Here is a 27985-nt window from a genome sequence, read left to right as displayed (position 1 = left end):
GGCTCAGCCATAGAAATAAGAATTCAAACTCAATCTCCTGGCAGCTCATGGTTCTGCTTACACTCACCGTGTAATCTCTCTTTTCTGAAAGCACAAATAAATTAGGTGGAAAATTATCTCATCCCTCCTCCTGTCTTTCATGTTGTTAACATTTCTTCTAATGGGAATAGTTTTCATGAATAAAATGCCCAAATATCTTGGGTAGTTTTTAGAAAACACTGTGTTAAAATAGTGCCACTTTGGAATGAAAAAACAACACAGCACTAGGGGGTATTTGTGTGTGTGTGACTGCAATAAATGTGGCAGGGTGTTCCAAAAAAAAAAAATCTCTACTTGCTGCCAAAGAACCTGCTTGCTTTCTCCTGCCTGTGTTCTTGCTTTACCCCCCCCCCCCCACACACACACAATTAAATTACTTGCTGTGTGACCTTGGGCAAATTAGTCTTCCTGTATCTCATTTTGCTTATTTGAAAAAGAGATATTTGTACCTAATCTAGTTATATGAAGGTAATTAATGTGTGACTTAGACCAGTCCTTGTCAGAAAGTAAATAATAAATATGACCGGTTACATCTGTTTCCCAAAGATGGAACTTTAAACAAGCTTTTAAAAAGCAAATGTTGCCTTAAAAGTTTATGTATCATCCCAATCCCCTATATGCTTCATCTGTGTTGGGTGCAGCATTTTTAGGGTATAAATTCTGAATTCCAGACATAACTGCATTAGTCTTGGCATTGTGACTGTTCATAAATGAACAAATCCTTTAAAAGAATACATATCAAGATAAGGATTATTAGATACTGTTACAAGCAATTCTGAAGGTTTTTAATGAGTCTCTCGAATGATTTAAGTTCCATCTAAGTATTAGAATAGGCAGGTTCACTTCTCCTAGTCTTTTAATTTGCACACTTTGAATTTCAGCTGGATTCCACTGGCCAAGCTGTTCATGAATTTCCTGACTCTCTGGATTGTGTCCAGCCACCCATGGGCAAAGAACAAATTGTTCCATTCTTTATAGTTGTCCCATACTTTTACAAGTTGAAACATTTGGCTAGGTGAGGTCATTTATTCTACTACTTTGTACATGATTAGAATATTGTGTCATAATTATGGCAAGGTATTACCATGGATTTATGCATATTTCTTTTTGCCTTAGTACCATTCCTAGTTGAGTCAGGTCTATAATTAAAATCTGTACAGAGGAGAGTTAACTTTACAGTTGCTGAAATCTGAATGAGTCAGCCTCCTCTCCACAAGTACACTTTAAATTTACTGGGGAGTCCTCTGTCCTTCCCTGGTTTTCCGTTAAAAAAGTTTTCAGGGCAGTAAACATAAGTGAGAAACTTGGAGCGTGGGGTGGTGGCCGTTTGTGCTGCAGTAACGCGTCCCGCCTCAGACTGGAGCAGGGTGGCCAGTCAGAACGGGGGAAGAGAAAGGAAGAGAAGGAAGCTTGGAGGTTATGGAAGCAAGGAAGGAAGAAGAGTGGCGTTTGGGGGTGAGTCCTGTAGAGGAGTCAAAGGTGGAAGGTGAGCGGTGGCACTGGGGAAGGAATGGAGCCCAGGGGAATCCAACCAGTGACCTTCTGGTGCACCAGACAACGCTCAACCAACCGAGCCACACCGGCTGAGGCTGGGGCGCTCCTCTCCCTTTTAAAGATAACGCTCCCAACACTGAACAATAACACCTTGTCTTCTGGGGACGAATAAAAGGAGCTAGTTATGGAGTTGCTATGTGATGTGTAAACCCTGTAGGGCAGGTGGCGGGATCTCCCCATTTTATAGACTTGCTTGAGGTCACCCAGCTAGTGTGGCAGAGCCTGATTTTAAATCCAGGCCTGTTCTCTCTACTACTGTGCAGGACGGCTTCTATTTGTTTTTGAGGGGGTAGAACACATGGGAAGATTTTGGTGCCAGTAAAGCAATACAGGTAACAGAGGGGAAGCATGTGCTAACAGGGAAACAAAGTTGCTCTAGATCCTGTAGTTCCTTTCTGCTCTTCCTTTCCTGGGCCTAACTTTTTTTCAAATATTCTGGGGGTGCCTTGCCTCTCCATTTCTCAATTGTGGGAATTGCTAGTATTTAATTCCACACGTATGAGTGAGACCGGACACAATGGGTCTGGGCTGCCTGTCGCTACTTCAGCCAATTAAGCAGAGACAAGGTCGAATCATTTGAACATTCCATTATAGCCAGCAAAAAAAGGGAGAGAAGTGGGGTTTGTCCACATAAAATCTGCTCTGCCCCCCCCCCTTACTGGCTGGCTGATTAAATAGGGCACAAGGAAGAAAGGCTGCGTGCAGGGGGGGCGGAGTTGGGAGGATGTCCTCAGGGTCTGTGGTCTGTGTGTCTCCTTCCAGGATCTTGAAGTCTGATAACAGGGTAGTTAATTTTCAATGGTGTGAAAACCCAGTTCTGCCAGTTCCTAGGACCTGAGGATGGTCGGCATTCTTGAAGTAAACTCCCGGATGGGGGTTCAGCCTCCAGGCACAGCAACCAAATCAAAATGCATTCTGCCCTTGTCTGTTCTTGAAATGCATATTTTTTCTTTTTTCTGGGCAATGGGCCGGTGCAGGCCCCAAAGTGTCTCCTCTTTTTACAGCTCTGTTTTGCCTCTCGCAGCACATCCTCCAGTTTCCCAGGGTCTGTAAGAAAAACCTCATACCTATAGTTAGTAAGGTGAATGATCATTAAACAACTATGGTCCTATTCCTATTAGGTGCCCTCCCGCCTCTCCCAATCGCGGTTAACAGAGCACGATCAACATCTCTGCCCCCATCAGTAGGCATCTCAAACAACTCTTCCAAAACGGATCTGGTCTTAAGCACACACATCCCTCAGGAACTGCAACATCAGCCTTTCGGGTGCTCAACTAAAAACGTTCGGGGTCATTGGTTCCTTGTTCATAACACACCCAGACTTACCAAGATTGTGAACGCAGCCGCCTCTCACTAGCTGCACTGCCCTGCTACACTAGTTCCAGCCGTCCGAGTCCTCGAAGGTCCTCACCACGCTCAGACCACCCGCCCCTCTGACTTCTGCGGCCACCACTCACCCCCTGCTTCCTCAGGCAGCCCCTCTAACACACCACACGCTCTTCCCCTTGCACCTCCCTTTACCCGGAGAGCTCTTCCCTAGTATCAGGGGGTGAACTCCCTCCCGCCTTCTGATCCTGGCTCAGCCGCCTTGGTGCGGAGCTGCTCTGACCACGCCATTTAAAACTGCAACCCGCTCCCCTTCCACGCTTTGTTTTACTCTTTGCCACCATGACCGTTGGATAGAGCATGTTTTTCTTGATAACTATCTCCATAGTAGAAGGAAAAGTACATGAGGTCAAGGGTTTTTGCCAGTTTTTCACTGCTCTGTCCTCAGTGCTTGGAACGACCTCGGGCCCAAAGTTGGTGTTCAAGAAAACACCTGCTGCCTGAACAGCAGGGTGCTGCTGCTGCTGCTGCGGTCTGAGTTCTTCATGCCAACCCTGTAGAAATAAAACAAAGTCATGCTCCTCAGTTCGACAGCTACCGGGACTCCGACCGTCCAAGACGGAACGACGCCTTTCCCGCCTCTCGGTCAGCGGGCAGGGGGACAGTAGGTCCCCCCGCGCGCCCGAGATCAGCTCCCGGGAAGCCGCAGGCGGAGATCCCCAGGCTCCGGCAACCTCCGCCTGAAGCAGTCGGAACGTTTGTGCCTCGCCTCCGCGCGCGGCGGAAGGACTTTGGAGGCGCCCTCAGAGCGGATTGGGTGGCGCTTCCGGACAGAGCGGCTTCCGGGCAAAGCGGCGTCGGGCGGGACCGGTGAGTCCGCGGGTGGAGGCCAGCGCAGAGCCGAGGCGCGGGTCCGGAGCCTGGGGAGCGTGGCGGCCGGCGGGCCCTTCCCTCTCCCCGGCGGAGGCTCGGTGGTTCCGACCAGCGTCGTAGGGAATGGGGCGGTGGGGGAGCCTGGAGAAAAGGAGGAGGGCAGTTTCCGTGCGGGGAGCTGCGTGGGAGCCGCTGGGGCTGCAGTCTGGGGAATGGCCCTAAGGCAGAGCGCGAGTTTGGGGAATGGTATCCTGGGCTCGGGTTTGGGACCTGCCTCCAGCATGTGTCCTCGAGAGAGAGTCACCAGCCTTTGATCCTCGAGTTCCACACCTGAAAAACAGGACAGTAATCGCCCTTGCCTGTCTCACAGCGCTCGCTAGGACCAGGTCTGAGGGGAAACTTCATCAGTGGGATGTTTGGCGCAGATCTCATTTGTTTGCAGGTAGCATTCTGAGCTCAGGTGACAGAATTCACACCGACAGGATTACGTTGGGCAGAGTGGCTTTTCTGGGGTTGGATTCCCAGGAAACAGATCAGTGCTATTTTAAGAAGATGAAATATTGGGAAGTTTTAGGAGATGACTGACCTAAGAGGTCAGTTGGAGGTAATGACCTAAGAGGTCACCAAGTGCATCCCTCTCCAGGATGCGTAACCCCCTTCTCTGGTAACAGCATGCATTGTAAACATCCAACTTCCCTTTGGACGTCTGCAGTTATGGGGAGCTTAGCCAATACCTGCCCTGTCCCTGTAATTCCCTGGTGCAGGCAGCTCTAATGACAAGGTCCTTGTAGGGCGTGAGCCAGAAGTGTTCCCTCCTGCAGTTTCTGCTTCTTGCTTTGTTTCTGAACTTTCAGAGAATTCAAAGTAACAAACTAAAAATAAAATACATTTTGATGTATTGGATGGCAGTAGCCCCTTTTAAAAGAATTTGAGTTTAAAAACATTGAAAACATTTGCATGGAGGACCAAAATGTTCAGTTTAGTCCTTGTATGCTGCGTTCCCACACATCATTAAACCTGCAAGGCACCAGCGCAGTTACTGAAATAGTGCAGAAGTTAGAATTAAGTCATTTCTCTTTACTTGAGGACATTGGAGTGGATCACCAGGTTTCCTGAAACATGAATCTCTCCCAACAAGAGTGGTTTGTTATTTCAGTGAGAGACACAGGACTTTAGTAAATAGTGCCTAATTATAGCAGGTGCCACAGAAAACAGTGACAGTCTCCAACTTGTCAATCAATAGATTTTGATTCCAGAAATCCATTTATAGGTCAGTTCTTTAAATTTTTAAATGTATGTTGTATAGCAACAATAATACAAATGGGATTTGTTTTGTCCTTAATGCCTTGGTACTTGGGATTCCTTTGAGCCTTCATTTATTCACGAGGAAGCTGAAAAGGAGTGTGGAGTAAGGGGAGGAAGTTCACTGGAGAGGGTGAAGGTGTGGGTGTGATGGGGTGTTTTTTACTTGGTTGCAGTTAATAGGTTCTGCCCACTACCTGTTTTATTGTTCATTATTAAAGACATACACATTCATATTGAAAATACAGACCAGGATAAAGAAGCAAAAACCAGTCACCCCTAATCCTATCATCCACATAACACCTGTTCATTGAAATCGTCCTATTTATTGAAGTTGTCATATTTATTGAATTAATAAGTATTTCCTTATTTTTTCTTTCAATAGTTGAGATCAGTGTAGGTTTAATATTGTGTCATTTTTTGAATTATGTGCCATAAGCATTTATCACTTATAAATAATAATAAATTTCATTTAAAAACTTGATTATGAAACAATTTACACATGCACAAAGATGGAGGGGTAGTACAATGAGTTACCGTATCCATCACTCAGCTATAATAGCCATTAGTTGTAGCTAATCTTGTTTTATCTATACCCGTACCCACTTCTTACAATCTATGGTCCTGTCCTATGACACAGCTATAATTCATTTTTGTTTTTTAAAAAAATTACAAAAAGATAACTTCTATTGGTGCCAAATTTGTATGTAAATATTAGTATTCCTTGGGGATGGGAAAAAGTTCCTTGAGGATTTTGTAAAGTATTTTCACCCAATAACAATTATTGAATAAATTTGAAAGAATGTAAGATGACCTTGCATTCTGATTTTTTTTTTTACTTTGTATGTTTACTTCCCCCTCTTTACTTTTCAAATTTAATTGTAGGCATTTGGTGACAAATATCTTTATGAAATTCACAATGCAATGGTTTTTATAGGATATTGAATAATATTATACATTTAAGAAAAAAATGGATGAAGAACCTGAAAGAACTAAGCGATGGGAAGGAGGCTATGAAAGAACATGGTGAGTAGAGCATTATTACAGTGTTTCTCTTCTCCTTTAGACATCTTTTACAACTTTATTAAAGTATATTTTACAAATGTTAAACTTCACCTCTTTCCAGGGCATAATTCAGTGATTTTTAGAAAATCTGTTCAGTTCTGCATTCATCATCATAAATCAGTTTTTAATTGATTTTTAGAGAGAGAAAAGAAGGTGGAGCGAGAGATCCATTTGTTGCTCCACTCATTTATGCTAATTCACTGGTTTCTTGTATGTGCCCTGACCGGGATCAAACCGCAACCTCTGCTTACTGAGATGAGACTCCAACCAAATGAGCTACCCTGCCAGGGCTTAGAATATTGTTACCACCCCAGTAAAATCCCTCATGCCCACTTACAATTAATTCAGTTTATACCACTAGACCTAGGCTACCACAAATCCACTTTCTGCTTCTATAGATTTGCCCTTTTTGGACATTTCATGTAAATATAATCATTTACATGAAATGTAATAACATGTGGTCAGTTGTGTCTGGCTTCTTTCACTTAACATGCTAGTTTTGCCCTGGTGGGTATCTCAGGTGGTCAGAGTATCATCCCAGTACTCCAAGGTTGCAGGTTTGGTGTCCCGTCAGGGCTCATACAAGAAGCAAACAGTGAATGCATAAATATGTGCAATAGCAAATCAGTGTTTCCCTCTCTCTCCCCCCTCTCCGTCTTCCCTTCCCTCTTTCTCTAAAATCAATTTTTAAAAAATGCTATTTTTCAAGATTCATTCGTGTAGCATGTATTAGTAATTCATTTTTTTAAATTGGTGACATATATTATACGGTTATACCATGATTTTAGTCATCCATTCGTCAGTTGATGGACATTTAGATTATTTACAGTTTTTGGCTGTTAAGAATAATACACCAGCCCAGCTGGGCGAGGCTCAGTGGTTGAGCTTTGACCTAGGGTCCAGGCGATCGGGGTTTGATTCCCGGTCAGGGCATATGCCCAGGTTGCGGGCTCAATCCCCAGTCAGGGCGTGCGAGAGGCAGCTGATCAATGACTCTCTCATCATTGATGTTTCTGTCTCTCTCTCTCCCTCTCCTTTCCTCTCTCTGAAATCAATATAAGATATATTAAAAAAAAAAAAAGAATAATACACCAGTGAACATTTACATACAAATCTTTATGTGGACATGTGTTTTCATTTCTGTTGGGTTAATAAATTTTTAGCTTATCTTTTTAAACAAGTAATTACTACTTATAGGGAGATTCTTAAAGAAGATGAATCAGGGTCACTTAAAGCTACAATAGAAGATATCCTGTTCAAAGCAAAGAGAAAAAGGTATGTAAGCGTTTTTGTGTGTTACAAAAGATAAAATATTTCTTTAAGCCTTTCTGTCCATCTAAACCCACTTTACAGTACTTAATTTCAGTTGTGTTTCAAGAAAACTGACCTGTAACCTTCTAAATAGGGGGAAGGAACCAGCAACTTAGTGCCTTAGCAGGGAAATGGGTCTTTAGGGACTATCCAAAATGCCTATAATTATGTAGATTCCATAAGTTAATAATTTATTTTACTAAAAAAAGTAGGTTAGTTAAAAAGTTGTATTGATTTTTTTGGGTATCATGTGGTAGTCCATTAAAATGTTTGTATAATTTTAACAGAGTATTTGAGCACCATGGACAAGTTCGACTTGGAATGGTATGTTATTTTTTTCTTTTACTGGCACAGAACTCTTTTGGGGTCGAGAAACATTCTGGCTTGATAGAATAAACAATAGTGAAACAAAAGACCTTTTAAAAGGACATATTAAAAATATATGTATAGACTATGTGAGTACTAAATGCCATTTTTACTTGGTCAAAAATGTATTTGAAAATTCTCCTTCTTTGTATTTCTTTTTTGTAGATGCGCCATCTTTATGTGGTAGTAGATGGATCAAGAACAATGGAAGACCAAGATTTAAAGCCAAATAGGCTGACATGTACTTTAAAGGTAAAAGAAAAATTTTAAAATACAATCTTTTTATTTTGAGTTTGAGTTAATACAAACTATAGCTGAGTAGAAGTGCTACCAGATCATTTAGGGAAATGATACACCAAAATAGCTAATTACAGTAGTCCCTCCCCTTATCCTCAGTTTCAGTTACCCGTGTCACCCATAGTCTGAAAATATCAAATAGAAAATTCCAGAGATAAACAATTCACAAGCTTTATTTATTTTATCCTCACACAAGGATGTTTTTATTGATTTAGAGAGAGAGGAAGGGCAGGAGGGAGAGAGAAAGAAACATCAGTGTGAGAGAGAAACATCGATTGGTTGCCTCCCGTACACACCTTGACCAGGGATTGATCCTGTAACCTAGGTATATGCCCTGATCAGGAATCGAACCCACAACCTTTTGGTGTATGGGATGATGCTCCAACCAACTGAGCCACCCGGCCAGGGCAACAATTCATAAGTTTTAAGTTGCATGCCATTCTGAGTAGCATGATGAAATCTTATGCTGTCCTGCTTTGTCCTGCCACATTGACATGAATATGAATCATCCCTTTGTCCAGTGTATCCATTCTGTATTCACAGTATAAAAGATATTTAGAGAGAGACAGAGAGACCACATTCACATAACTTTTATTACAGTGTATTATTATTGTTCTATTTTATTATTAGTTATTTTTGTTATTTTCTTATGTGCCTGATTTGTAAATTAAACTCTATTATAGGTTTGTATGTATAGGGAAAACTATCTGCGGCTTTAGGATCTCAGAATGTATCCCCCAAAGATAAGGGGGGACTACTATGTTTATGCCCTTCATTTCTACCCTCCTACCCTAAGTCAGTGTCTTGTTTTGTCAGTTATTCCTTTTCTTTATTGAATCTTCTTTCTCCTTTGAGTTACTTGAATCAATCTCCTCAGTTTATAAATATATTCAGATTATTCCTAATTTATCAAAACCCATCCTTAATTTGGCTCATTCTCCTTTTTTGTCTTCATTGGATCTCTTCCTTATTTAGATTGTTTGTCTTACATGTACAAGTGGTTCCATCTTTTAAGGCCTAGTTTAAACCTATGTTCTCACTTACCATTTCAAATCCAGGTTTAATATTTTAATATTTAATATTTTAAATTTTGTCTTTTTTTTAAATCCTCACCAGAGAATATGTTTTATTGATTTTAGAGAGAGAGGAAAGGAGAGACAGAAACATCGATAGGTTGTCTCCCATACATGCCCCGACCAGGGATTGAACCCCCAACCTTTTTGGAATGCAGGACAATGCTCCAAACAACTGACCTGGGTCAGGGCTAAATTTTATCATATTTTATTTAACATTTTTACTATTGAACATTATTTTTTTAATATGTTTTTATTGATTTCAGAGAGAGGAAGGGAGAGGGAGAGAGATAGAATCATCAATGATGAGAAAGAATCATTGATCAGCTGCCTCTCGCTTGCCCCCCACTGGGGATCGAGCCCGTAACTTGTGCATATGCCCTGACCCAGAATCGAACCTCGATCTCTTGGTTCGTGGGTTGATGCTCAACTACCAAGCCATGCCTGCTGGGCCTACTGAACATTTTTTGAAAATCTGTAAACTTAAAAATCATGCTTGATAAATGGGTTTCCCAAAATATTTTCCCTGTGGTTGTTATTTTGCGCTTACCTAGTATTTCCTTTTTGTTTTATTTGAACAGTTGTTGGAATACTTCGTAGAGGAATATTTTGATCAAAATCCTATTAGTCAGGTATGTAAATAAGCGACAGAATTCAGAATTAGATTCCTGATATTACTGCAAATGAATTTATTTTTAAAACATTGGGCATCTATTCTATGAATTGTTAAGTGATTCAGATTGTGTACCAGTTTTTGGTATACTTGTCAATGAAAAGCAAGATAACTCTAAAAGTTAAATTATGTACAGTGAACTCAGCTAAATTTATGTCAAAATTATCATGAGAAAAAGTCTCACATGTTTCTTACTCCTTCTGTAATTACTAATTTATATTAATGTACATTCTTACCAAGAAATAATTTGTTAAATTAATAATTATTTTTATTTTTATTACTAGATTGGAATTATTGTGACAAAGAGTAAAAGAGCTGAAAAACTGACAGAACTCTCAGGTATGCATAAAATTACCTTTACAGGACTCAAGGACTTGACTTTATTTACCCAACCTTGTAACCCTGTTTATAAGGTTGCCTAGTAAGTAAAATTAGGCTTTCTTGTATGTTCTCTATTAAACTCTATTAAACTTAGTGTCTGAGATGAACTGTTTTAAATTGAGTTCTGTACAGTGGTGAATAGTATCACAATGAAAGTAAATATGTATGTGTAAGATAGAAACATTCATCCCCAAAGTATTAAAATTGTTGTAACCATTCAGAAAATCCACTTAATTTTAAAAATAATTTTTTAAAAAATGTATGTTCTGCCCAGCCGGGCGTGGCTCAGCGGTTGATCGTCGACCTAGGATCCAGGCGATCAGGGTTCGATTCCTGGTCAGGGCACATGCCTGGATTGCGGGCTTGATCAATGACTCTCTCGTCGTTGATGTTTCTATCTCTCTCTCTCCCTCTCCTTTTCTCTCTCTGAAATCAATAAAGATATATTAAAAAAAAAAAAAAGTATGTTCATTTTTTAAAAAATTTATTTCAGGGAGAGAGAGAAATATCAATGATGAGAGAATCATTGATCAGCTGCCTCCTGCATGCTCCCCACTGGGGATTGAGCCTGCAACCTGGGCATGTGCCCTGACTGAGAATCGAACCGTGATCTCCTGCTTCATGGGTCAACAGTCAACCACTAAGCCACATTGTCCAAGCTAAAATGAATTTTTTACAAGTTAAACCTCTAAAGAGCAAAGAATATAAAAAGTAAATTGTAGTTATTGTTAATGATTCAGTTTTTTTTTTGTTTTCATGGCATGCTTAACTGAATTTTAGACTTTTAAAAGATAATGGCAGGTTTTATTTGTTTTCGTATATGTGTTATAAATTTACATCACTAGTTTCATTTTATTTTCTGTGAAATACTCTATCCCTTAAATGTCATTCTTTTTTTTTCTTTTTTTTTAACATACCTTTATTGATTTCAGAGAGAGGAAAAGAGGGGGAGAGAGAGAGAGAGATAGAAACATCTAGAAACATCAATAATGAGAGAGTCATTGATCGGCTGCCTAGCCCACAACCCGGGCATGTGCCCTGACCGGGAATCGAACCCCAATCTCCTGGATCCTAGGTCGATGCTCAACAGCTGAGCCATGCCAAGCCGGGCTTAAATGTCATTCTCAACCTCTCTTCCTCATCAGTACACATGAGGAACCTCACCAGTACACATGAGGAAAGTGACGTACTTTTATCACTAACTGTTTTTCACTGTGGCAGTAAGAAGTAAAATGTATGTCAACCTGGAGTCATCCAGGAAACTCAGTGGCAAGTAATCAAAAAAATCTCAAACTAGATTAGGCACAAAAGGGAAATTACATGCCCATGTATTAAAGGTGGGCTGATTTCATATATAATTGTTTCTAGGGGTGCTAGCTCTGCCTTGCTTCATTCTCTGATAGTTTTTTGTGAGCTGAAAAGATGTCCATTAATACTCCAAGTCTACATAACCTTCGTAGTCTGTAGCTTTAGCACAAGTCCCAGATAGGACTCTTATTTACGCTACTAATTATGGTCTGCCTGTCCATGAACAGTCAGAGTGGACAGGAGAATGAAGTGTTTTGTTGGTAGGCCTGGATTACATGCTTGTCCCTGGATGAGGGTGGAATCAGGGTCAGCTTCATCAGAATCTCATGAGCTAAGGAAGGTTATTATACAATAGGGAAAGGAGGTAGGGCCAACCCTCCTACTACTACCCCCAAATTAGTAACAGTTTACTGTGTGTGCCAAGGAAGTCATATACATAGAGATCACAAATTCTCTGGAGATTCTCATAGACCTCTTGAAGGTACTCTCTCTCTGTGATCAGAATCACTGCTATAAACCACACTGATAGTAATGCAGTATGCTTTTTTCTCAGACTCACAGTACAGTGGGAGATGAAAAAAATATTTGTATGATGTGGTAGAAAGAGAAGTGGATAGAGAGCCAGGAGGTCTAGGTGTGAGTGCTGGTCCTGACACTGGGTAGGCATATGTCTTTGGGCAAATCATTCACCTTATTTGATTTGTTTCTCACTTATGAAATGAGGGATTTGGGCTTAGTGAGGTACTTTTCATTTCTAAAATTTTGTGATGCTAAGAATAAATAATTGCAGTATATATTAAATATGGCAAATGGTTAATATTTTAAAATGTATTCTGTTTAAAGAATGGACAACACCAAAGGTAAGCCCTAATGTAAACTATGGGTGACAATGATGTGTTAATGTAGGTTCATCAGTTGTAACTAACTAACATTTTTGATAATTGATAGTAGGGGAGGTTATGTGTCAGGAGCAGAGAGTGTATGAGAACTCTTTGTACTTTCTGCTCAGTTTTGCTATGACCCTAATACTTCTTTAAAAAATAAAATCTATTAAATCTTAAACAAAAAACTTACTCTGTGCTCACTTTGGCAGCATACATACTAAAATTTATTCAGATAAATAAAACCAAGAAGCTCTAAGTAGATGAATGGACAAAGAAGACATAATTCATACGAGGATAGCCAAACAAGTGATCAAGAACAAACCACTTAGCAACATTTTATTGTTTGTATTTTAAATGAGCAAAATGAAGTTTCAACAAGAATATATTGCTTGCTATTTGGGAGGGAGAGGTCATAAAAATGATTGTTCCTTGGAGTTATACTTAGGAAATGTTATGAAAGAAGAAAAAACCTCACTACAAATGTACCTTTTTTAACAGTAATTGTAATAGTGGCAAATTGTAAATAAATGTTCAGTAGTAGGTAGGTAGTTTGATGAATTACACTATACAATAAAATCAATTTAATAAGGTTTGGGTTATTGTTAATTAATATGAAGACAGTGTTGAAATAGGATAAAATATCTGAAGAATACCATATTTCTCAGATTGACTCTCAGATTTAATATTTGTGAGATACCTTTAGTTTATGAGCCATCAAGAAGGAAACACCACCCAGTCAGAGTGGCTCAGTTGGTTGAGCTTTGTCCTGTGCATTGATAGGCTGCCGGTTCGATTCCCAGATAAGGCACATTCCTGGATTGTGGGTGTGAGCTCCGGGTAGGGCATGTACAGAAGGCAACCCCTTGATGTCTGTCTGTCTGTCTGTCTATCTCTCCCTCCCTCTCCCTCCTCCCTTCCCTTCCTTTCTCTCTCTAAGCATGTCTTTGGGTGAGGATTTAAAAAAGGAAACACTAGCAGTTAAACTTTGACACAAGGTCAAATGATATGTGACTCATTCATTCCAGCTTCTTGATGATTTAATGTGTTTGTCAACTATTATTCTAAAGAATTTGGCAGTTTTTGCTCCCTTCATTTGCATTACTTGAGTTGAGATATAGAATCTTTTCAGATGTTAACCTTTTTAGTTATTTTTCCCATAACAGAAGATAACACAGCTTTGTCTATTTTTGGAAACCCTCTTTTCTTAGGTTTAATAAAGCTCTTGGGTTTTTCTCCTGAAGAAAAATGTAGACTTGCAGGCGTTCACTAGTAATAAATTTACACCTCACTGCTCTGTTCCATGCCTGTCTACATAAAGATTTAACCTTTTGTATTAATAACTTTTCTAAAAAACACTTTAAATCACAGTTAAACTCAACATGAAAGGCACAGTGTTCATAATGCATTTAAAGCAACAACACATCCATAGCCATTCACAGGTTCCCACATGAGCAGGCAATGACAGCTGTCATAACAATGCTGCTGGCTGCCAGCGATGGTAAGACAAATTGCGATTTCAGAGATGTTAAAATGTGAACATATATTAGTCTTAAAAATGATGAAATAGGGAAATATTTAAAGTAAAAAGTTATGCACTCTAGGTTAATATTAATTAAAATGTGTGCAAATGGATAAAAATATTATTTGTACAGCAGGTCCTTCTTGAATAACATCAAGTTCAGCATCATTTCATTATAATATTGATGAGATGCCATAGGAACTTAGCTCTTGTTTATATCGATTAGTCTATGGTAAAATTGGTCTCATTTTATATTGTTTCACTTAAAGTCACAGAACCTGTCAACAACATTAAGTGAGGATTACTCTTTTTTTTTAGTATGAAATGAGACATTATATAACAAATATCGCTGATAAAAGTGTATGTTGCTAAAAACATAAATTGAAGGGATTCTGTTCTTTAACATAAATATGTAAATTTTTGGAGAGACACAAGTTTCCGTAAAGTATAAATAGAGTATTATTAAAAGTAAATTAACAGGGGGAACACTTTGTAAATATATGATTGTCTAACCACTATGCTGTATACCTGAAAGTAATACAAAATAATATTGAATGTAAACTATAATTTAAAAAAGAAAAAATAATTAAATAAATTAAATTAAATTATTCCATTTCTATTTTAGGAAACCCTAGAAAACACATAACATCTTTGAAGAAAGCTGTAGATATGACCTGCCATGGAGAGCCATCTCTTTATAACTCCTTAAACATGGCTATGCAAACTCTAAAGTTAGTGTTTTCCATTTATTACATATAATTGATCTCAAAGTTTTTTTAATAAGTTGAAATGATATGTTAATATGTTTCTCTATAAAACCAGCTATAATGAAATCATTATGAAGTGAAATATGTAATGTCATTTATGATGTTTAGTGTGGTGTTAGTAATTTTTACTTTACATTTTAATTGGCGAGGATTTAGAAAAACAATTAAAATTGTAGCAATTTTAGTAGTACAAAAGAAATACGTTGATGAAAAATATTTTATTGAAAATTGATTGTATATGGAATTTAATGTGGTATGATAATGTGAGGTTTTGTGCATTTATTGACTTTTAATAGCTTATTTGTGATTTGTAAATAATAGTACTCTTTTCCAACAAGTTCAACTATGTAGACCATAACACGCGAGATTAAGTATTCAGTATAGTTAAAGCTTATATATTTTTGTCCCTGGCTAGTCTGTCCTGACTCAGATTTTTATACCTTTATATAATAGATATTTTTCTAGTTTCGAAGTAGCTGTAATGAAGGTAGGCACGATAGCTACATCCACAAATGAAAGCTGAGAGCCTAACAATGAAGATATAAGCAAGTAGGCTCCAAAAAACTAATAAAATTGATGCTAAAGGGGTAGAAATCTCTAGTTAGTATAGAGGATAACTGCTTATCACATCTTAAAATTCCATAGGCCATCATTTAATTAAATGGTACATAAAAATTAATGTTTATGATTATTATGACTGAATCACCATGAGGTTAAATTATAGACTTAAAAAAAAGAAGTACATTACTGTTGTCAAGCCACATGTATACATACACCTTAAAATTGATGCAATTGGTATTGTTATACTTTGCAATGTACCCTTTAGATCTGTATGAAGCAAATCTACTAGAATGTAAGCTTCATGATGTCAGGAACCTTTGTCAGTCTTGTTTATCTATCCCCAGAACTTAAAAGAGTTTTCAATTCATTCCTTTGCAGTGTTGAAACAAATGAGAAATTCTATAGTCTAAATGTATAAAACATGTATACTGTCTTTGGGTAAATTTTTCATTAGTGTAATTTGTTATACCTAATTGGAATGTATTTTATCTTTCTTTAGACACATGCCTGGACATACAAGTAGAGAAGTCCTAATCATCTTTAGCAGCCTCACAACGTGTGATCCGTCTAATATCTATGATCTTATCAAGGTAGATCCAATACTTTTATAATCAAAACCAAAGTTACAACTCTAAAGAAAATTGTGTAGTGAATTTATTACTAGTTTTCAGAGCATTCTGTTTATTTTTCAAACACATTAATTGTTCAATGCTTTTTTTTTCTTCCCCCAAAACTGTCCATTTACTTGGATTTTATGAAGACCCTAAAGGCAACTAAAATTAGAGTGTCTGTTATTGGATTGTCTGCAGAAGTTCGGGTTTGCACTGTACTTGCTCGTGAAACTGGTGGTATATATCTAGACTCTTTAATATTTATTCATATTTACTATGTAAGAAGTAACAATGAATTACATCAGGATTTTTTTCATATTATGAAAGCAATATATTCCAAGTTTCAAAGATTTGACAAGTTCTACAGAATCTCTTTCATTAACCTGTTTTTAAGCTACTAAACTTAAATCAATTCATGTCCTGAAATCCAAAATATGGGTAGTCATCTTAAATATATTATTGATTTTGTTGATATCTCAAAATGCAAGAAATTTTCAGAAGTTATGTCAGTATTCAGAGGAAGCAGTATAACTCTTGAAAAGCTTGAAATTTCATTAAGTGTAATACTTTGTAAAGATCTCATAACTTGCCTGTCTGGGCGTTGCTTAGCAGTTGAGTATCAACCTAGGGTCCCGGAGGTCATGGCTCGATTCCTGGTGAGGGCATGTGCCCGGGTTGTGGGTTTGATTCCCAGCACAGGGCGTGCAGGAGGCAGCTGATGAATGACTCTCATCATTGATGTTTCTATCTCTCCCTCTCCTTTCCTCTAAAATCAATAAAGATACATTAAAAAAAAAAAAAAAAAAGATCTTATAATTTGGCTTTAATTGTAATTATAGTTATTCCTTGAAAAGTCAATATAAAGATGTTATTTAAATAAGGTTTTTGAAAAATGATAATTTAACTTAAGTATTTATTTTGAAATTGTATAGTTTAGATAGTGAAACATTTACAGAAATACATGGAAATGATGTAATTCATTATTATGTCTAGAAAGCTGATTTTCTTTTCTTTTGCTTCTCATCTTGTTAGGCACATACCATGTTATTTTAGATGAAAGTCATTACAAAGAATTGCTGACACATCATGTTAGCCCTCCTCCTGCCAGCTCAAGTTCTGAATGCTCACTGATTCGTATGGGTAAGTGTTTATTTTGTGTTATTTTAACATAGACATTTAAAAAATACATGTTGGCTCAAACTAGATTTTCTGTTTTCATTTGCACAAGTTATTTTAACATTTAAGATTTTTTTTAACTTAAATGTTTTATAATTAGAGAAAATTATGCTATTGAAGCAATTTTGGAAAATACAGAGATGTAAAAAGAAAATTAAAACCATTTGTAGTCCTATTATTACTCAGAGGACACTACTGGCTTTTTTTATTGTTAAGGTGTGAAAGGCATAAAGACACTGCATTTATAGAAAAGTCCTTGTATTAGGAAATTTAACAAATAAGCTGCAAAATCCTTGGTACTGTTTGATCAAATCTGTAATACAAACTGCAAGACAGAAGGTTGCAGGAAGGTACATCAGATTGCTCAATGTGATTTTGTTTTTGGAAGATGGGGAATGCTGGGTTTTGCATCATTTAAAAAATTTTTTTTCCTTTATTTTCTAAAAATTTTATAATGAACATTACATTTATAATTGAAAAAGACATAACTATTTAAACATAAGAATCTTCTTGCTTAATATACATTTTTTAACTGTCAGTGAAGTGGAATGCTTTTCTGTCTTGTTTTGGGCCATTTATAGTACTGGTCAGCTGCTCTTTCCTGTTTCCTCATCTATAAATGAGATTTGTATCTATCTTGTGTGTTGTCAGGATTGAGTTAATGCAGATGAAACGTTCAGAATAATGCTTGACATAAATACTCAATACATTTTAGATACGATGTTGGCTAATCTTTTTTGATTTATTGATACATTTCCTTAGCCCATTTTAAAGCTCTTCTTTTATCTTATAATAATTTATTCTTCAAATTGATTTGTTAGAGTCATTTAGGAATATCAACCCATTTTCTGTCACCTGATGTAAATATTTTTTCAGTTGGTCCTTTACTTTTTTTTGTTTTGATATGTAGATATGTTTAACATTTTTATGTAATAAAATCTCTTTTTGTTTATGATTTCTTGGATTTGTCTTCAAATTAAAATATATATGAAAAACAAACTACCTAGGTTTGTGCATTCCAAAAATTTAAACACAGACATGTATTTTTTATATAAACTGAAAGTAGATTATGCAATAGACTCCTCCATTATGTCAGAAACTATTTAAAAATGACATTTTCTTTTTAATAAGCAGTATATGTTACTTGTTATTGAATTAGAAAATACAGATATGAACTTGAGAAGCTGAGGCTATATGTATGGACAGACCTTTCTCCCATTTCCTCCACTTTTGACTTTTCTTGTAACCCGGAATTACAGTCAGTTTGACCATGCTAATAGACATATCTGAAGTGCAGGGGAGAGAACCTTTGTACAACTTTGTGGGCTTTGTAGTAGGAACATTTTTAGGTTCCTAGCCCTAGAATTTTGTTATTTGCTTGGAAAAAGAAAGTAATACATTGTCTTCTATGAAGGATTTCCTCAGCATACTGTTGCTTCTCTGTCTGATCAAGATGCAAAACCCTCTTTCAGCATGGCGTAAGTAAAAACCTGGAAACGTCAGCGATGATGTTCTCATATCTTTAATTCTCTTCTATAAGTTATAAATTAAAAAGATGGACTTGAAATATAATGGCTTTTGTAAAAGAAATACAATGGCTGTAAAAATGAGGACTATTTCTATAAACTCCTATACAGTAATCTTTAGGATATATTACTAAGTAAAACAAGATAGAGAACAATGTGTAGTATGCTACCAGTTATCTAAGAGGGTGGAAATTTGACTAGATATACATACTTGCTTATATAAATAAGAAAAATAGTATTAGAAATCAAAAGTGAAAACTAAAAAAAAAAAGTTTACCTAGGTGATGTATGGAGAAAGGCAATGAGATTAGACCATAGACTTTTCTGAATATACCTTGTTTTAACTTTGGAACTTTACATTTTATGTAATTATAAAACAAAATTAAAGAAAGTAATTCTTAAAAATTGGAAATAAGACTGTTGTCTCTAGCTATAAAGGTATAATAGGGACTGGATTTACACTCTTGCCTCCTGCTAGAAAACCAGACAAAGTATATAAAACAACCATTTTCAGACATTGGAAAAAAGCAATACAGATAATAATCCCTGAAAGAAGGGAAACAAGTGAGGTGGGCCCTATGCAGTTTACTGTCCAAAGAGAATTTGCAGGCTGCAGTACAGGGAAGGAAAACCTATACAGAGCCTGGAGGTCTTGCTCAGTTGAAGAGACAAAGCCCAGTTAGGGGAGGCTGAAATGGCTATTATTTTGTAGGTCAGAGTAGTAGAGAGTAAAGAGCTCTTGAGATCTGCAGAGACTTTCCCATGAGTCATTACCTGAGTATTGATCAGCACATTTCTGTGAGTGAACTACCGGGGCCAGGGAAAGAGCCAGTGGAGAGGAGCAGGCAGAACAATCCCTAGAGCTCACAAGGGGCAAAGAATAGATTATGTCCCCACCAGTCAGTTTGGAGACATCTGTTAACACAACAGGATTGAACAGAGTCCACAATAATGGAACTAAATTAACCCCAGTCTAACAGCTGCTCTGGGCAGCCTAACAAACTTAAAAGCAAGTCTTGAACGGATCACACTATTTCCAAGTTACTTAACTGTATTCCAGAAAAAGCCTCAACATATTTAAGGGGATACAAAAAAATCCACCACCCCAAAGCAAAATTCACAATATCTGGCAGCTAATCAAAAATTACCAGGCATGCACAGAAGTCAGAAAATACCCATAATAAGGAGTCAAAAATCAGAGAATGGAAACATATCCAGAAATAACACAATTAATAGAATTAGTAGACAATGTTAAAACAGCTATTTTACACACACATACACACACACACACACACACACACACCCCACCCCCCCCCCCCATATGTTCAGGAAAGTATAGGAGAACATGAACATGATAAGAGATATGGAAGTTAGAAAAAAGACCCAAATCAGATTTCTAGAGATGAAGAATACAGCGTGTGAGAGGAAAAATTTAACAACAAATTAGTCACTGAAGAAAAGATTAGTGAATTCAAAGACATTAATGGAAACTATTCAAAAGTACAGACAGGAAAAAACCCCAAAATGAATATAAGTGAGCTATGAAACAACTTTAAGATTTAAAAATCAAGGTAGCATACTTCCTTTTGCTCTAACTGTTTACATTTTTGTATATCATGTTTCTAAAGTAATGTTTTTCCCCTCAGGCATTTGGATAGCAATACTGAGCCAGGACTTACATTAGGAGGCTATTTCTGTCCACAGTGTCGGGCAAAGTATTGTGAGCTTCCTGTTGAATGTAAAATCTGTGGTAAGAAACCAACTGTTTATTATTCAGTAAACTAATCTTGAATAACTTCTCACCTATATTGCTCTTAAAATAAATGTAAATATTGAGCTCTGCTTGTGTTTCTGGATTTAATGTGAGAAAAAATATAGATTACTTTTTTTTTTTAATCCTTGCCCAAAGATTTTTTTTTTAAAGTGATTTTAGAGAGAGAGGAAGGGAGAGAGAGAGAGAGAAAGAAATACTGATGTGAGAGAGAAACATTGATCAGTTGCCTCTTGTATGCCCCAACCAGGGAGGGAACCCACAACCTAGGTATTTGCCCTGACTGGGGGATTGAGCCCACAATCATTTTGGTGTATAAGATGACACTCAACTAACTGAGCCACCCAGCTGGGCTAGACTACTTTTTTTATTGAGTGCCCTGTACTCTGTTTCCAAGAATAAACATGGCATTCCAGAAGAGTATCTTGATTCTCTTTCTGAATAAAGCATGTTCTTTAAAGGAGATGCAGCAGATCTGGTAGACACTTTGCAGCTCTTAACTTCATAAAGTAAATATATATAAGAAGAATAGGGAATTAAATTAATAGAATTGTAGAATTTTATTTATAAGTGACCAAATAGGCAAAGAGAGGTCACATCTATCCTAGAACCTCCTTTTATGGCCACAGGTAAACTGAAGAAATGAATAGCTACAATTAAAAAAAACAAAAAACTTGAAAATATTTAGCCTAAGTTATATCACTTGACATTTCAGCCACTGTCTTTATGAGGTTTGGGCTGTTAAATATGTCTCTCTGCTTTATGTGTCAGGTCTTACTTTGGTGTCTGCTCCCCATTTGGCACGGTCTTACCATCATTTATTTCCTTTGGATGCTTTTCAAGAAATTCTTCTAGAAGAACATAATGGAGAAAGGTATATGGGTTTTGATTCATTTATATGTTAAAAGTGGTAAAGTTAGAATACATTGTCACTACATTTAAAAAGTTGCATTAACTTGGGCAAAATTACTTCTAACAAAGAAAATGAGATGTGTAATGCCTTGGTTATGACTGAAAGAACTCACTAAATAGATCTGGATCTCCAGAAACCTATTAGTTTCCCTCAACCCACCTGTGTATATAGTAAGAGTGGTGGTATAGTGAACCAGCTCTCCAAAAAGAAAAAGAAGGCCCTGATTCTTAGCACTTGTTAATTTCCATGATATAAACCTGGAGGATTTATCCAGAAGGTCTAATATCAGAATAATATGAAAATAAAGGAAAGATCAAATGAAAAGTAGAAAAATTGAAGGGCATTTTTCTATTAAAGGGCAAAACTTTCTGGATTAAAAGGGATTGTCAGGCCTCTAACATATTGAAGGTAAACAGACCCACACTAAAGATACCATTATGAAATTTCTGACTATGCAGCAAAATACTATAAACATTTCTGGAGAGGGAAAATTAGGTCACATAATCTGGAATTAATATTGTTTGGTTTCTCATCAGTAACACTGGATGCTGGCAAGGAGCAATTTCTTCCAAAATTTGGAGTGAAAAACTGTTAGCAATCTAAGCTACATACCTAGAGCCAAGACAGGGTCTGGCACAGAGCAGGTCTGTCTCAGGCCAGCCTGTAGTGTGTGGGTTCTTGACTTCGTATAGGAAAAATTTCACAGTCAAGTCCAGATGGGTTTGAGAGTATGTTTGTTAATGCCGGGGACACTGAAACAAAGGAAGAAATTAGGGTAGAAGAAACAACAGAGGAGAGCCTAGGCGGTGCTCTGCTTTGGCTCCCTAGAAATGTTAGAGGAAAGAAGTGAGCCTGGGCGGGGCTGCTGTGAGCTCACTGGGAAGTCAGAGGAAAAGGGGATCTTGGAGACAGGATGGGGCATGAACCTGGCTGAGCTGCTGCTGCCCACCACTCCCCTGGCTGCAAGTCTTGTGGGGACCCTTACAAATAAAGAGTTCATGCCCGGGAAGGGGCACAGGCGTGCTCTAGAGGGAGCCCACCCTGCCTTTGTCCTGGGGTCCTTTTATTGTTTCCCCCTGCAGGTGAGACTTAGGGGAGGCTTTCAGTAGAATATTCATCCGCTTTCCAGGAGCATTTTTAATATGCTGATGCATTAAAATGAGTGTATAGGGGAGTTTGGATTATTCTTTGGTCTGTTTTACTGTTTTACTTTTATCTTAGGTCTGTCTTTAATGGGGTTTTTGTTATTTATTCCCCAACTTCATCTGTCCTTGGGTTTAGCTGCACAAATGGCATTAATTGAGTCTTTGTTCTCTGTTTCCCAGGCCAGGGTGATTTAAGCTATGTATTCTCTGGTTAGGGAGGAGGGTATAAACCATTTGCTCTCAAGTGGCCTTGGCCAGGGAAGATAAGGTCTTACAATTCAAAAGCTGGCTGCAAGCTGCCCAAACTGTTTGACCTTGTTTAAATTTTTTGGTCTCAGTTTCCCCATCCACTTGCCCAGGATTTTCCTAGGTTCTTACTATCCTGCCACAGAGTAAAGGCATTTTCAGACTTGTAAGATCTCAAAAAGAGACTTTCAGAGGATGTTGTGGAAGAGATGCTTCAAAGGAACTGAGAAAGAGTGACTGAAAGAGAATAGGAGTATCTATCTAAATTCAAAAGTAGCTAAACAAAGGCCTACAGTGACGGTAAGGGGATACCCCAGTATGACGTTTGTGTGTCAGGCACAGAGAACGATCAGTCCAGTTTGGAGAAGATGAGAATGCTCCAGGAGAGATATCCCCCAAACGATGACAACTGTGTAATCCCTGATGTAGTTTAACATAATGGGAGGATGTCTAGAATTCTTAGGGAAAGGTTGGGGCTGAGGTAATGGTAATTCCATAGAAAACTAAGCTTATGAATAACTACAATAATCACCTCTAGGAAAAAATGTTTTAAAATGATTTTTTAATATATGTTTTTATTGATTTTAGAGGGAGAGGGAGAGATAGAAACATCAGTGAGAGAGAAACACTGATTGGCTGCCTCGTGCTCACTTCCTACTGGGGATCAAGCCCACAGCCCCAGCATGTACCCTGACTGGAATCAAACCAGTGACCTCTCGGTGCATGGACGATGGTCAGCCAACTGAGCCTCACCAGCCAGGGCAAGGAAAATGTTTTAAAGAGAGGAAAAGTTATATTACATGTCTCAGATGAATATGTTTATAAAGTCATAATAAACTAAAATTTATTTATTTATTTTTTTTTGCTGCAAAAACTGTATTGTTTCCATTTGGTCCAGTGCATGGGAGAGGCTCCAGGGTGGTTAAAAGAATGGCCAAGGGTTTTGGGGAGAGGCTCAGGTAAAAGCCAGACACCAGGAGAATGCAGAGGGGACCCCTCAAAGGCCTCTGGGCTCCAGTGCTCCTAGTCGTGCTTGAGGGTGAGCCTTTCAAAGAGATACTCGCCCAACCCAGCCTGGGGGCCGCCAGCCTGCGGAGGTGAGTCAGGTGGTCACCCATTTTTTGATGAGTTTCACCTCCTCCCCCAGGAAGCGGTTCTCCTGGAGTCCCACAGATGAGTGTCTGCACAGGTAGAACCCAGGACATGCAGATCCAAAAGTGCCTGGTTCAGGTTCCTCTCCAAGGCCATGGTGGCTTCCGTGGCATCTGGGTTTTGCCCCACTCATCCTGGGAAGGCTTCATCATGTCCTGGAAGATAATGCGGCCACTGCGTTGGTTTTGCATCTTTAAGAGATGCTCAGCACCCTCACGCTTCTTCTCCGCCAACTCGCGGAAGAAGTGGCCCATGCCCTTCAGAGCCACATCGTCGTGGTCGAAATAGAAACCCAGAGAGAGGTAGGTGGAGGAGGCCCGCAGATGCAAGTTGGTCAGGTGGTTGACAGCAGCCTCCACCTCAGTGACGTAGTTCTGACAAATTTGGGAGCTCATAGTTGCCCAGCAATAAGGAGTTAAAGTTGAAAAACAGTGTTGACTGATCTCGGAGGTGGTAACTGGAAAAGATGTTGGAGGGTGGTCAGAGGCTGGAAGAAAGTGCGTCCCTGGGTCTGTTCCGTCCAAACACTGTTGAAGCAAGAGACAGATCTGGGACCGCCGAGGGCACTGCCTAAATCTTTACTATTCTTTTATCTAAAATGATTTAACGACATAGAATTGAGAATGCCATTAGTTATGCATGTACATGTTATTGGTTCAAGAGGGTTGGAAAAGAATCTTAGCAGTTCATAGCCAGTGCCTATGAAAAAACGAGAGCACTATAAGCATAATTAACTATCAGACAAAAGTTTTGAAAGTGTTTGCTCTGGGGAACTGGAAGTGTGGGGGTGAATAGGCAGGGAACTGTTATTTTTTTGTAATAAGTTTTGAGAATGATTCCTTGAAAATTAAGCCTGTAAGCATTTATTCTATGCAATAAATTAAGTTCTCTCCTGTTCCTCTAGAATTATACCTGTCCATTATCTCTGGGAGAGGTGAAAAATAGTTACTCATTATTTTCTGTAGGGTTTAATTCCCTGTATAATCCCAACTGAGAAGCATGCTCATGTTTAACCTTGACGAAAATAAAATTAATATTTTATTCGACATTTTCAAAATATAACATTTATTACTTAGATAATTTGGTATAGAACAGATTTTCTCCTCATTTTGAATTTAGAAGGACTGTACAACTGAAGACAAAGAGGAATAAAAGTACCAAAACCAAACTTGTGATTCTGTTCACATGACGTAAGCGAGTTTTGTAGATAACATGTTGCAGTAGTTTTAAAATTCCATTTAGAAAACAGTGAATTCTACACATCACTATTGTTTCCTGTTTAATGCATGTGCTAAAATCACTAGGATCAACTTCCTCCTTGAAGAAAATAAATTTTTTTTTTAAAGTAAAATTTGGAGCTGGTAGGTGACTTTGGACTTACTGTGGAATTTTCTTAAATTACTGGTATTCTTAGCTCTTTCGCCTAAAAGTCATGTGTAAATTAATTGTAAGATTACTTATTAATTAAAGGATTTTGTTATTGAGCTTTTGCTGAGCTATTTTAATGAGTTAATCCTAAACAAAATGATTCTTAAACTTTTTCAGATTTTGTTATGGATGTCAGGGGGAATTGAAAGACCAACATGTAAGTTCATGGCTCTCTAAATAATAAATATTGTGCAAGAAATATTAAAAGTTTTCAGTAGATTATTGATTACCAGACTTCTATCAGGTTATTTCTCAGTTTAATAACAGTAGATAGAGATAAAATGGGAGCACAGTAGTTTAAACAGTTGTTTTGTAATTCTGCATTCTAATTTTGCTACAAAGATATTTTAGTACTTTAAACAGTCTTTAGTTTGCAAGCTAAACCTCATTTAGTTTGGAAGTGGTAAACATTGTTTCTCCATATTGTGCTTTAAGTTCTTTCATAACCCATTCTGAAGTGAAGTTACCACTTAAGGTGGCCACAAACCAAAGGTTTGCCTATGAGAAAATATTTTAAAATTTTTTGAAAGGGTTCAATTTGAATGTATAAACTTATATAGACACAAGTAAGGTAACTGTCTAGTTTTAATTTTTTCTTAATTTAGTTACATGTCAATATTTAAAACTTTACATTATAAACTATATAACATGTTAGTGGGAAGGATTTCTTGTTTACTCTCATGTTTCATAAAACACTTCCATTAATTTTTCCATGCCTCTTTGATGCCAGGAGCTTCATCCTCACTGGAATCACTTTTTGAATTATTTGACAGTTTTTAAGAACATATCATCTTTACTTCTATGCTGCTTAAGATTTAATAATTTTTGAATCTGTGTATGATGCTGCTCTGGAAGTTTTACCCCAAGCACAAGTCTCTCTGTGCTAATTATTACTAATAGAATAATTAGTAATTATTTGTCTTACATGTGACCTTTGCCATATTCTTTAGGGGCTTAATTAAAAGGGTAATATAACTTTTGCAATTGTGAGGTTATTTGCTAGGAATAACAATCTGTTAATTGTTGTGCTTCTCCTTTTAAAAAATTTAATTAATTCTTTATTTTATTTTTTGATCACAATTTATTGCTCCTGTACCCTCTTCCACCTCCACCCTCCCACCCCCACAGTGCTTCTCTTTTTAATTGAATCAGTCAGATGACCTCTCTAAGCATTCAAAACTATCCCTAAATACAAGCTTATGTGTCTTCCCCAAATAGTTACTTAAAATGAAATATTGAGAGTGTCCAATGATAGAAGAGACTTTAAGGACGCAAAGTTATTCCTTCACTTCTAAGGAATTTTTTTTGGAAAAAATAATCACCTTAGAGAACACATAGTACATTGGAAATAATAATGTAGGTGGGGAAAAATTGATAAGAAATATAAATGAGCAAAGCAATTTTAGTGTCTTCTACGTATAATCTGTTTAACGTTTGAAAACTGCTTTTTAAATTTTCTTTTCTCTTCACTGCAGGTCTGTGTTTGCACTGTGTGCCAAAATGTTTTCTGTGTGGACTGTGACGTTTTTGTTCATGACTATCTCCACTGTTGTCCTGGCTGTATTCATAATATCCCAACTCCTTCAGGAATTTGATTCCAATAGAACATGTTAAAAAAACTTGCAAGTGGAAATAAAATGATTCTTTACAGGAAGCTCCAATTAAAACATGACAAGCTGTTCAAAAGGAAAATATCATTAAAGAAACATTTTGCTAAGAAAACATGTTTTATTTATTTATTCTTTTTTTTTAACTATGACCCTAGCCCAAATCCTAGCCCTAACCCTAACCCTGCCCTACCATTACTCCTAACCCTAACCCTAACGAAAGTCCTATGCCTAATCCAAAACCTAACCCTCGCCCTAAACCTAACCTTGCCCTACCACTAGTCATAACCCTAACCCTAACACTAGCCCTAGTCCAAATCGTAGACCTAGCCCTAACCATAACACAAAAATGAACCTTACCCCAACCCCAACCCTAACTCTAGACCTAAACCTAACTCTAACCTTAAATGTTGTCCTAACCCTTGCCATAACCATAGCCCTAACTTTAGCTCTAACCCTACAGCTAACTCTAACCCTAACCCAAGCCCAAACCTAACCCTAACGTTTGCCCTAACCCTAGCCTTAACTTGAGTCCTAACAATAACCCTAACCCTATCCCTAATCCTAAACTTTGCCCTAAACCTAATTCTAACCCTAACCCTAACCCTAACCTTAGGCCTAACCCTAACTGTAGCTCTAACCCCAGCCTTAACTCTAACCCTAAGCTTAGTCCTAACCCTAACCCGAGCCCTAATCCTAACCCTAAACCTACCCCTACCCCTAACCTTAGCTCTAGCAGTAGCCCTAACTCTAACCTTAGCTCTAACCCTAACCCTAGGCTTCACCCTAGTCCTAACCCCAGCCCTGGCCCTAACCCTAGCCCTAACCTTAGACCTAACCCTAATACTCTAGCCCTAAATCTAACCCTAACCTTAGCTCTAACCCTAACCCAACCCTGGCCTTTAACCCTAGCTCTAGCCCTAACCCTAACCCTAAACTTAGCTCTAACACTAACCTTAACCCTATTCCTAAACCTAACTTTAGTTCTAGCCCTAACCCTAATTCTAACCCTAAACTTAGCCCTAACCCTAGCTCTAACCCTAACCCTAGCCCTAACCCTCAACCTAACTCTAACCCTAACACTAGTCCTAACCCTAACATCAGCCCTAAA

At 37.9% G+C, this 27985-nt stretch overlaps 1 protein-coding gene and 1 pseudogene across 7 annotated transcripts; one reads left to right on the top strand and one right to left on the bottom strand.

Moving 5' to 3' along the window:
* The first annotated feature begins 644 nt into the window (after positions 1 to 644).
* Positions 645 to 26983, top strand: LOC308554224 (general transcription factor IIH subunit 2). Of its 6 annotated transcripts, XM_081131182.1 has the most exons (17): positions 645 to 1494; positions 3368 to 3789; positions 6032 to 6120; positions 7357 to 7434; positions 7758 to 7794; positions 8002 to 8088; positions 9788 to 9838; positions 10164 to 10218; positions 14597 to 14702; positions 15799 to 15889; positions 16060 to 16147; positions 16943 to 17050; positions 18501 to 18564; positions 20259 to 20362; positions 21155 to 21257; positions 25385 to 25424; positions 26743 to 26983. In XM_081131182.1, exons 3-17 carry the CDS (start codon positions 6065 to 6067, stop codon positions 26860 to 26862), a joined length of 1188 nt encoding a protein of 395 aa, XP_080987308.1. In that variant the 5' UTR covers positions 645 to 1494; positions 3368 to 3789; positions 6032 to 6064; the 3' UTR covers positions 26863 to 26983. The 6 variants fall into 6 exon arrangements, with proteins under 6 accessions (XP_080987308.1, XP_080987312.1, XP_080987311.1 ...); XM_081131186.1 differs by lacking the exon at positions 645 to 1494 and having other exon boundaries at positions 3752 to 3789; positions 5980 to 6120; XM_081131185.1 differs by lacking the exon at positions 645 to 1494 and having other exon boundaries at positions 3779 to 4178.
* On the bottom strand, positions 23678 to 25370 carry LOC308554226 (ferritin light chain pseudogene; annotated as a pseudogene). Its single transcript has one exon. The product of its transcript is annotated as a ferritin light chain pseudogene (transcript).
* Positions 26984 to 27985: the final 1002 nt, after the last annotated feature.

Source organism: Miniopterus schreibersii (genome assembly GCF_964146895.1).
Source record: "Miniopterus schreibersii genome assembly, chromosome: 3".
Classification (NCBI taxonomy): Eukaryota; Metazoa; Chordata; class Mammalia; order Chiroptera; family Miniopteridae; genus Miniopterus; species Miniopterus schreibersii.
This window is presented reverse-complemented; position numbering and strand designations above follow the sequence as displayed.